Genomic DNA, 11,775 nt, shown 5'->3' with positions numbered 1-11,775 from the left:
AGTAATCTATCATTTATTATTTTTAAAGAGGCCAATTAAAAAGACCAATTTTAAAAATATAGTTTTAATAGTATTATGATTCCATATAACTTAAAAAACCATTGTGAAATTTCTAAAACTCAATGATTTTAATATTTTAATTTTAATATTATTTTTTTTTTAATTTTTTAAATAAATTTTTTTTTTTTTTTTTTTTTAGTCAAAATAGAAATATAATGCTAAACATTTCAAATTTAGAAGATCTCAAACCTCATTACAAATATTAAGTGACCCACAATACAATTATGACGTCTATTCAATATCAATTTGGACCAATTTTGAAACCTGTGCAAGCAAAAGAATTAATTTCAAAACAAGAGATTATAAACCAAAAGAAATAAATATTATCAACCCTTACTATAGTAATGATTGTAAACCAGATTATTATAGGGCCAATATTAATAAAACTTCTGTTAATTTACTCTATTGGAATCATTAAAAAAGGATAATTAATAAAATTAAAAAAAAAAAAAAATTTGTGCATTTTTTATGTTTTTTTTAAATAAAATTGAAAATATATAAGGTTTTTATTATTAATATTATTCAGAATGAAAAAAAAAAAAACGAAAGATTAAAAAAAAAAACAATAATTATTGTATTGGTTGAGGTTTTTAATATATTATATTTTTAGATTAATGGTGATGTAACATCGAAATTCATACTTTATTCCTTTTACACTATATTTTATTAAATTAATTATAATAATATAGTTTATAATTCTTATACTTAAAGGATATATGTTTAATTTATTATAAAAAAAAAAAAAATTTAGGATCACCACTATTATTTAAATTTATAATTTTTTTTTAATAAATTATGATGAGTGTGTTTGTGCTGTTATTTTACATCAGTTTGCAAATTTTAAAAATGGATAAAAATGAATAATTTTTTGAAAAGATAATTTTTTTATAAAAAAAAAAGAGATAATTTTTTCTATAAATTTTTAAGTGAATAAGCTAATGATAATTGGTGAAACTGAGAATAATGTTATTTGAAGTGGAACTTTAACATTATAATTTGAAAATAATGGTTGTTATTATTTCTTGAAGAGTCCATTTTCAATATCTTAAAATTTCATTCTTCGTTCTTTTAAAAACAGGTATTTGCATTATGATGTTTTTTCCCTTTTGATCATTATTTAATTCTTTGGATTATTTTTTGCCTTTGCTTGTTGTAAAAATTCTTCATTATTCCAATTTTTTTTATCACCAATAATTTAAAATTAAATTTATATGTTGGAATATTTCCAACAGTATTTTAAATATTTATTTAAGTAAATTCAAAATTATGAGACCCCTTTCAAAATCAATTCAAGAAAATACTTTTCTGTATATATTTCTTTTTTACCCATTTTTTTTCAATAACAAAAATATTTGATGGGTAAAAAAAAAAAGATATTTTACATTTTTTTTTTTTTAAAATTTTTTTATAATAATTTAAAATTAATAAAAATAATTTTTTATTTTTTTAGAATTTTTTAAATCATATTTATTTTTTTTTTTTTTTTTAATTTATTTTTTTAATAATCTTCTTGATAATATTAATATATTTGTTTGTAAAATTATTTATTTATATTTATTTTGTATATTAATTTTTGTAAATATTTTTTTTAATAAATTATATGTGTGTATTTTTAATTTAATTTGTAATAGTTATTTGTAAAAAAAAAAAAAAAAAAAAATGAATATTGGTATGAAAGTAAGAGAAATTGGTACAGGACAAATAGGGGTAGTAGAAAAAGGAAACAATTCAAATGGATATTATGTTAATTTTGGTTCAAGAAAAAATTGGAAAAAGGGCAACGAACTTGAAATAATTCATAATACAATTGCCAGTGGTGCCAGCAACTCTGCCTCTGGTGCACCAGCTAGATCAAATATACAACCTATCCAGCAACAACAACAACAACAAGCAATACCTTTAAAACAACCACCAAAACCAACTGTCCAATCAGAAGACCCTGGTCCAAGATTTGGTAACTTCAAACTCCCAGCTAAAAGTAGTTCCCCAAAATACTCAACTCTTCCATCACGCGCATTCTTTGAAGCCGCATCTGCTTCTAATGATATTGGTAAAAAACCAGCAATGAATGGTTCAAGACCCGGTATACCAAATTTTGAACCACCAACTGTAAATAATACACAAAATGATCAAATTTCCTCTACACAATTAAAACCAACATCTGTACAACAACCACCACCAATCGTCCCAAAAAGACAACCAAATGTTCAACAGCAACCACCACCACTACAACAAACCACCCAACAACCACAACAGCCACCACCACTACAACAAAAGCAACCACCACAACAACCAAGTATTCAAACACCACCTCCACTTGTTCAAAAACCACAACCATTACAAAAACCAACCAATATAAATATTCCACCACAACCAATTCAAAATAATAAGGTACAACCATCACCAAGAAATGAATTTAACGAAACATGGAATATTGATTTTGGTGAACTTTTATTCGAAAATGAAATTGGTAGCGGAAAATATGGTGTAGTATCTGTAGGAAAATGGTTAGGTACCCCAGTTGCAATTAAAAGTTTGTATTTAATATTAAAAAATCTTACATGCTTTAATTTTAATTATTAATTTCATTATTATTATAGGATTACTCGAAAACAATGACGAAACCAATGGATTGGTAGAAAGAGAGATTCAAATATTAAAAGAAATAAGACATCCACAAATCGTTCAATTTTTGGGAGTATCGCGTAATACTGATAATGAAATTCATATTATAACAGAGTTTATGGATGGTGGCGATTTATTTGATGCCCTAATTTTTGGCGATGTTCCATTGTCTTGGAAAGAAAAATTAAGAATCGCTCTTGATTTAGCACAATCATGCAGATATTTACAAGCAAGGGGTATTCTTCATAGAGATCTTAAAAGTCAAAATGTATTATTAAATTCCAGCAAAAGAGCAAAGCTTTGTGATTTGGGTTTAGCAAGAGTTTTCGATGATAGAATCAATAAACGTCTAACATGTGTAGGTTCTGACAGATGGATGGCACCGGAGATTTCAATGGGTGAAAATTACGATTACAAAATTGACGTATTCTCTTATGGTATTGTTTTGGTAGAAATAATTACAGAAAAGATCCCAGATGAAAGATATCCACAAAGGGCATTTGCATTTGATGCACAAGCTTTCTTAAAGAAGGTACCAGCAGATTGTCCTCAAGAGTTTGCAAAGCTAACCGTTGAATGTACAAAAACAAATCCAAAAGACAGACCATCATTTTTAAAAATTTTAGAAATAGTAGAAGAACTTTACGAATCTTTACCAGAAGATGAAGAGTAATTAAAGTATAATATAAAATATTAATAAAAAAAAAAACAATATATTATTTATGAAAATAAAAATAAAATATAATATTTATTTATTTATTTAAACCATTATTTAAAAACTATCATTACATTTTATTTTATTTAAATTTTACATCTATTATATTATTTGGGAATTTAATTTTATTATTATGATATTGTTCAAATATTTCTATGGATGATTTACAAAATATTAAATTTTTAATATTATTTGAATTGTTTAGAAATTTTAAAAACCTATCTATACTTTCTTCTTTAAACATTATACCCAAAGTTTCAACCGATGGAGGAATAAAGTTATAAAATGGTTGATCTATATATAAAACTTTAACAGAGTTTGGAAAAAAACTGGGTGAAATTGTATAAGAGGGATTTGATTGATAATATTTGAATATTTGAACTGATTTGGGTATTAAATATTCTGTGATATGGGCATCATGATTATATATTGTTAAGTTTTTTAAAGTTTTTGGTAAAATTTGTTTTTCCTCTTCACTTGGAACCTGATTCTTGTAACTATATGCAAACTCTAAAGACTCTAGGCCATGAGGAAATACATTTGGTTGTAATTTTCTAGTGATTAGAGGAAGGTATAACTCTTTTATAGATTCCGGTAGCATACCACTGGTTAAATAGTGTTGGTAATAGCACCCAAAAGTTAACTTCTTGACATTATTTGGTATTTCGACTATATTTGAATCAAAATAATTACCGAATCGAAGATCTGTTACTGAACTTGGTATAACCTGAGTTTCGTTTATATCCTGGTTTAAATGAATTATTAAATACTGAACACTATTTGGAATTAAATTTCTTTTGATAGGTTCTTCACAAATTACTAAAGATGAATCGTTTAAATTTGGCTCTTCATATACTTGGTAATCTTCGCTGTTATCTTGATTATCGAATAGATCATAATTAAAATGATTATTAATAATATTCTTTTTATTATTAAAATTTGACATTGACTCTATTAATTGATCACCTGTTATACTATCCCAAAATATTGGACAATTGATTCTCGATACTCTTTTATAATGCATTGTCACTATATATTGTTTGAATTTAAACGACTCCAATGTTATATTATTAAATCCATTTTCATATTTTTTAGTGTATTGATTCACTATATTATAAATCCTTAGTTCTTTATGAATTAAAGATTTTAAATATGAATTTCTATATATTTTAAAAAAGTCATTATTAGGTGTCATTTATTTATATGTATAGTTGTAATTTGAAATATATTAAATTTAAAATATAATTTTAAATTTAAAAAAAAATAAAAAAAAATTTTATAAAAAATAAAAAATAAAATTTTTTCAAATAATTGATTTAAAAAATAATAATTAATTGTAGCTTTATAATCACCGATGTTTTTTTTTGTAATTTTTTTTTGTATATATATTATATTTTTTTATTTTTTATTGTTTTTTTATTTTTTTTTTTTTTTTTTTTTCTAAAAATTTAAATTTAGAAAAAAATTGTAAATTTAAATATTTGAAGTTGATGAAATGTGATCTACTCTAAGAAGTGTACAAGCGTTTTCGATTGAAGTTTTGAGAGTTTGAATTTTAACTGAATGAGTATCCCAAACACCTAAATCTTTCATATCAACAATAGTACCTTTATCACCATCGATACCAAAAGTATAGTTTTCAGTTGGATTTGAAGCATGTTTAGCTCTTAATTCGGTTAAGAGTTTGACAGTGTTGGCACCACAATTTTGACCGAGGATTCTTGGAATGACTTCGAGTGATTGAGCGAGAGCTTTATATGGTAATTGGTAGAGACCTTCAATTGATTTTGATTTTTCTGAAAGAGCTTGTGAGACGGCCATTTCGATAGCACCACCACCTGGGACAAGACGTGGATCTAAAACAATATTTCTGGCAACATTAAGAGCATCGGTAAGATTTCTTTCGATTTCATTTAAAATATCTTTGCTTGCACCTCTTAAGAGAATAGTACAGGCTTTTGGTTCTTTGCATTCTTCTAAGAAAGTAAAGTATTCATCACCAATCTTACGGATTTCAAAGAGACCACAACCAGTACCAACATCTGATTCTTGAAGTTCATCAGTTCTAGAAACAATAGTTGCACCAGAGATACGAGCAATACGATTATTTTCACTCTTTTTAAGACGACGGAGACAGGTGATACCTTTTTTAACGAAAAAGTGTTGAGCAAGATCAGAGACACCTTTTTCAGTGAAAACAAGATCTGGTTTTAATTTGATAATATCTTCGCAAATACGTTGAACATATTCTTCTTCGATCTTTAAGAGAGCAGCAAAGTCATCTTCGTTGGTAATATCGACCATGGTATCGGATTCACCTTTCTTGTATTCGAGTGAACAATCTAATAAAATGATTCTTGGGTTCTTGATAACACGTCTCATCTTTGGATGAGTTACATCTTTATTTAACATAACACCTTTAATAACTCTGCAATCTGAAATATCACCACCTGGAATCTTTTCTACTTTGGCATATCTTTTGATATCGATTTCACTACGACCATCTTCGTCTTGAATATGAACAGTTAAAACGGCATCTAAAGCGAGGTTACACATTAAACTACCCCATTTACCAATGAATTTTGTACCAATACATGATTGAATAACCTTGAGAACTTCATCCTTTTTATTTAAATCGATTGGAACAGAATATTGATCAACAATATCGATGGCGTTATCTAATGCCATACGAAAAGCTTTAATAATATAGTGTGGGTGAATTTTTTTCTCTAAAAATTGTTCTGAACTATTTAAAATTTCTGATGCTAAAATAACTACTGAAGTTGTACCATCACCAACATTTTCATCTTGAGCTCTGCTAAGTTCGATCATACTTTTTGCTGCTGGGTGAGTTACATCAATTTCTCTTAAAATTGCATTACCATCGTTAGTACAAATTGTAGTACCCATTGGATCTAAAATCATCTTTAACATTGCTTTTGGACCTAAACAAGTTTTAATAATACTTGAAATTGCCTATAAAAAAAAAAATTAATATTAGGATATTTTAAATTATTATTTGTCTAATTAGTTTGGTTTGATTTTGATTTTGGTTTTCATTATATATGATTATGTTATCCAGATTATGTAAAAGCTATGATTATATGATTATATGATTATGATTCAATTTTTGGTTCTGATTTTGATTTTAGTTTTAATTTTGATTTGACTTTGATTTTGATTTTAAAAACTGATTGAAGTATGTAGTGATGTGAATTATCTATTGATTTACCTTAACAGCAAGGAAAATACCTTGTTGGGCTTCTCTTTGATTTTCACGCTTAGCAGCAGTGTTTAAAACGTATACTGGTGAATTCATTTTGTATTATTTATATATTATTTTTTTTTGTTTCGGATACTGAATGAATTGATTTCTATTTTCCTAATAAATCTGCGTATTTTATTTTTATTAGTTTTATTACACCTTGATTTAAATTAAAAAAAGTTTAAATATAATCGTGTATTAAATAATAAATAGATAGAACCAATGATATTCAAAAAAAAATTTAAAAAAATTTTAAAAAAAAAAAAAAAATGAAAAAAAATTAAAAAAATTATTTTTTTTTTTTTAAAAAAATATATTTAAAAAAAAAATTTTTCAAAGCACTAAAGCGAAAAAAAAAAAATTGTTATGAACTTTCCATTTTTATTATTTATTTATATATTAACATTAAAAAAATTAAATAGGAAACAGAGTTTTATTATTTAACTCAAAAACCAATTTTTTTTATCATTTAGTTTAAATATTTACTAAAAAAAATAAATAAAACAATCTTTTTTTTTTATTTTTATCCATTTTTAATTTTTTTCCCTTTTTTAATTTTATTCATTTTTTATTTTTTCATCCAAGTTAAACCAAAGGTTTCCTTTTTATTTGTTTTTTTTTTTTTTTTTCACTCCAATTATAAATACAAACAAGACACTCCACAACAAATCAATTTTTTTTTTTTTTTAAAAAAAAAGGAAAATTGAAATAAATTATTTGAAAATAATTTTAAAAAAAAATAAAAAAAAAAATAAAAAAATCTTTTTTTTTTTTTTTTTTTCTATTTTTTTATAGAGCATAAAAATATAATAATAATACAGTAATAAAGATATTATTAAATATTTTGTTCAAAAAAATTTATTTATTTATTTCACCACATATACACACATATCTTTCACATTAACTAAACATTCACACCTATCCCCCACTCGATTATAAAATAATTAAAATATAAAAAAAAAAATAAAAATTTTAAAAAAAAAAATAAAATATTTATTTATTAATAAAAACATAAATAAAACGTGTATATAATAATAACAAAAATAAAATTTTAAACTAAACATCTTTAATTTTTATTTTTTATTTTATTTTTTTTCATTATTTCAAAAAAAAAAATTAAAAGAAAAAAATATTAAAATAAAGCATTCTAGTTATAATAATAATAAAATTACAATAGTAATAATAGTAGAATACAATAATAATGGAGGACAAGTCATTTAAAAGAGGAAGTTTTAAACTACCAGCAGGTGTAAATATTGAAAATATGTCATATGAGGATATTAATAATAATAATAGCAATAGTGTTAATAGTGGTAGCAGTAGCAGTAACGGAGCAACAGGCACAACACCAACAAGAAAAGTTACATTTGGTTCAAGAGTCAGAGTTCAACAACCCCCACCAGTAGATGAAAAAATTATAGATCCTTTAACTACCAATAATAATAATAGAAATAATGTTGATGAATTTGATTTAGATCCAGTACCAATTTCAAGACCAAGAGCAAATAGAGCAGCAACAATGATTCCATCACACATGATTACAGAAAATAAACCAATTCGCCCAATCAGAGAATTCAAAATTGGTAATGATAGATCTCAAAGACAATCAATTGAATCAAATACAGGTTCAGAAAATAACAGTAATAATAATAACAATAATGATGAAGATGATGAGGAGTTTTCAGGCTCACCAGCTCCATCTTGGTCATCAGTTATGTCACTTTCCAAAAAAAATACCATAAACAGTAAAAAGAAGAGTGGTTTAATTACAGATTATTTAAATCAAGAGGAGTTAAGTTCAGTTCAAACTACTTCCACCCCATCAACCACTACTACCGATACAAATGAAGATGGCTCATCAAGAAGAGGTACCCTTAGAAAAGCAATTGTCATTGGTACACATCAACCAAGTCAAATTGATGATATCGATGAAACTGCATCAAGAATTTCATCACTAGATTTAGCCAATGTTAGTAGACCAAAACCACAATATCACACAATTGATCCAGCTTCAATCCCACAATGGAAAAAGAATAATGAAGATCTTTTGCAAACTATGGAAAAGGCACCAATTGTTGAACAAAACCCCCCACAAACATCTGGTGGTGTTGGTGGCTTATTCAACTCTATCCTCAAAGCCTCACCATTATCAAGACAACAAAATAACCCCAACAATAGTACTGGTGGCCAAAGACTTACCAAAGCTGAAGTTGAATATACAGAATACTTGAATAAAGCTAGAAATCAACAATTCCCAGATATCGAACAATTAAACTTTATTTATCCAGCAGGCAAAGATAATTTAGGTAGAACCATTATTGTAATTGTTGCATCTCACTTACCAGTTAAGGAGACTGATATGGAAAGAGTTTTGTTATATACCATATCTATTATGGATCCAGTCGTAGAGGAGGAATACGTTCTTGTCTATGTTCACACCAATATGAACAACTCCAATAAGCCATCATTTGCATGGATGAAAAAAGTATATACCATATTTAATAGAAAATATAAAAAGAATCTCAAAGGACTCTATATTGTACACCCAACTACATGGATCAAATTTACATTAGGTCTCTTTAAACATTTCCTCAGTAGCAAGTTTTGGAGAAAGTTAACTTATATCGATGATCTCTCTGATCTCTTCAGAGTTTTCTCAAGAGAGCAATTAAGTTTACCAACCTCAATTATGATGTATAGACCAGCTGGCAGAAAATCACAACCAATTTTCGGAGCACCTCTCGAAGATGTTATTAATAGACCAGATAATCCAGGTGAAATCCCTGTACTTTTTGAAAAGGGTATTTCTTATCTTACAAGGAGAGGTCTTAAAGTAGAGGGTCTTTTCCGTCTCTCTGGTGCAAATAGTCAAATTAAATCACTTAGACAAGGTTTCGATCAAGGTGAAGATGTTGATCTTGAAGATGTAGAAGATGTCCATACTGTTGCAGGTTTATTAAAGCTTTATTTAAGAGAATTACCTTCACCATTATTCCCATTCGATACTTATTCATCATTCATTGAAATTTCAAGTAAGTTTTTAAATAATTATTTTTATATTATTGTGTTAATAATACTAATTTTTTATTATACTCCATTTTTATAGAGGGTGACCAAACTAAACCACAAAAAGTCGAAAGTTTAAAACTTTTATTATCATTATTACCACCAGCAAACAAAGCCCTTGCTAAACATTTATTCAAATTTTTAGCAAAGGTTATAGAAAACGCCGGTGTAAATAAAATGAACTCTGTAAATTTATCAATTGTTTTTGCACCAAATTTATTAAAAGAAAAAGATGGAAATGTATTAAATGTAGTTGCCGATGCTCAATATGTAAATCAAGTAGTTCAATTAATTTTAGATAGCATTGATCAATTATTTAATTAAACCCCAGGGAAAAAAAAAAAGGGGGAAAAAAAAAAAAAAAAAAAAAAAAAAAAAAAAAAAAAAGAAAAAAAAAATCAATTGTAACAACATAATAGTCATAACCCAATCATTATTTTTTATTAAATATTTAATTATCTATTTAATAGAAATAATAATAAAATTAATAATAAAAAAATTTTAAAAAAAAAAAAAATATAAAATAAATGATATAATAATTTTAATTAAAAAAAAAAAAAAAAAAAAAAGATTATTTTAATATAATTGCAATTATTACTTTGAACAAAGAAAATTAATTTTATTTTCAAAAAAAAAAAAAAAAATAAAATTTATTTTTAAATTATTTTTTTAGAATTTTTTACAATTTTTTTTTCAAATTAATTTTAATTTAACACACAAATAATTATACTATACTTAAAATGGTAATATAAAAAGATAATAGTAGCAAAACTATAGTTAATTTATATTAATACTATTTTATATTTACTAGTCACAACTAAGAGTTTTAGATGATCAAATTGCAGGACACACCGAAGAGGATGGTGGCTCTGAAAATATTCCACCATTTTTAAAATCAGAAGAAGGATTTGTATTCAAACCAGTTCCATCAACAAGAGGTGGTAGAGAATTGGACTTTTATAAATCGATTGATAGTGTTGACCAATCATTATTAGAGTTTTTACCAAAATTTATAAGAGTAGAAATGGTTAAAGATATTCGTAGGTTATTGAAATAATATAATATTAATAAAAATAATAAACTAATACTTACATTCAAATTATTTATAGCATATATGGGTCTTGAGGATTTGACATATGGTTATAAAAGTGATTTTGTTAATGTTGCTGATATTAAAATGGGCACTCAAACCTATGATAGCTCTGCATCTGCTGAAAAGATTAGATTGGAACAAGAGAAATCGAGCAAAACAACAACCAAACCATTGGGTATTAGATTTTGCGGTGCTAAAGTAGTTGGCCCAAGTGGCAAAAAAGAAAAGCTTTCAAAGGTTTGGGGAAAGAAATTAAGCCCTAATAATATTTTTGAAGAGGGTATAAAGAAGTTTTTTACAAATCCAGAAAGAAGCGAGAGTGAAAACCAACTAATAGTTAAAGAGTTTTTAAATCTTTTAAATAAACTTTTGCAAGTATTCAAAAACAACGAAAAACTAGCATTCTATAGTAGCTCACTTTTATTTGTTTATGGTCCAATCGATCACGATTCAGTAAATTCTAAACCTACAACTTCAATAACTCCATTGGGTAATACTGGCTTGGGTGTAACTATGAAAATGATCGATTTTGCTCATGTCGATGAACTTACTCCACCACAAAAAGATGATGGTTATATTTTTGGTTTAAATAATTTAATTGGTTTTTTAAATAAACTTGTTAAATAAAGAAATAAAATTTCAATAAATTTAAGTTTATTAAATAAAAAATAAAATTGAATAAATAAATAAAATTTAAAGAATAACGAAACTATACATACCTGTAAATAAAAAAAATTAAAAAAAATAAAAATAAACATAAAGCATTTAAATTAATAGAAAATCATTGAAATTATTTTCATACAACCAAAATATCAGAAACACCAATCAAATTTTTTTTTTTTTAAATTATGTGTTTACCACATTTTTTATCGTTGTACCCATCGAATTTTTCAAAAAAACTTTCACAAACACAAAGATATTTTTTTTATTTGACTATGAGATCCGAATCTT

The 11,775-nt window shown here is 25.4% G+C and overlaps 5 protein-coding genes across 5 annotated transcripts; 3 read left to right on the top strand and 2 right to left on the bottom strand.

The window, feature by feature from the left end:
* Positions 1-208: 208 nt before the first annotated feature.
* On the top strand, positions 209-478 carry DICPUDRAFT_159705 (uncharacterized protein; the record flags this gene model as incomplete). Its single annotated transcript, XM_003294622.1, has 1 exon — positions 209-478. A coding segment is annotated over one exon (270 nt), but the record flags the coding sequence as incomplete, so codon positions are not given.
* A 1,241-nt stretch (positions 479-1,719) lies between these two features.
* DICPUDRAFT_159703 (uncharacterized protein) lies at positions 1,720-3,358 on the top strand (the record flags this gene model as incomplete). The annotated part of the gene is made up of 2 exons (XM_003294621.1): positions 1,720-2,593; positions 2,661-3,358. 2 exons carry the CDS (start codon positions 1,720-1,722, stop codon positions 3,356-3,358), a joined length of 1,572 nt encoding a protein of 523 aa, XP_003294669.1.
* Positions 3,359-3,482: 124 nt separating this feature from the next.
* Positions 3,483-4,595, bottom strand: DICPUDRAFT_85124 (uncharacterized protein; the record flags this gene model as incomplete). Its single annotated transcript, XM_003294619.1, has 1 exon — positions 3,483-4,595. The coding sequence occupies one exon, from the start codon at positions 4,593-4,595 to the stop codon at positions 3,483-3,485; it is 1,113 nt and encodes a 370-aa protein (XP_003294667.1).
* A 138-nt stretch (positions 4,596-4,733) lies between these two features.
* On the bottom strand, positions 4,734-6,719 carry DICPUDRAFT_51646 (uncharacterized protein; the record flags this gene model as incomplete). The annotated part of the gene is made up of 2 exons (XM_003294618.1): positions 4,734-6,376; positions 6,633-6,719. The coding sequence occupies 2 exons, from the start codon at positions 6,717-6,719 to the stop codon at positions 4,874-4,876; spliced, it is 1,590 nt and encodes a 529-aa protein (XP_003294666.1). The 3' UTR covers positions 4,734-4,873.
* Positions 6,720-7,866: 1,147 nt separating this feature from the next.
* On the top strand, positions 7,867-11,451 carry DICPUDRAFT_159700 (uncharacterized protein; the record flags this gene model as incomplete). Its single annotated transcript, XM_003294620.1, has 4 exons — positions 7,867-9,697; positions 9,772-10,001; positions 10,543-10,771; positions 10,841-11,451. 4 exons carry the CDS (start codon positions 7,867-7,869, stop codon positions 11,449-11,451), a joined length of 2,901 nt encoding a protein of 966 aa, XP_003294668.1.
* Positions 11,452-11,775: the final 324 nt, after the last annotated feature.

This window comes from Dictyostelium purpureum (assembly GCF_000190715.1).
Source record: "Dictyostelium purpureum unplaced genomic scaffold DICPUscaffold_603, whole genome shotgun sequence".
In the NCBI taxonomy this organism is placed as follows: Eukaryota; Evosea; class Eumycetozoa; order Dictyosteliales; family Dictyosteliaceae; genus Dictyostelium; species Dictyostelium purpureum.
This window is presented reverse-complemented; position numbering and strand designations above follow the sequence as displayed.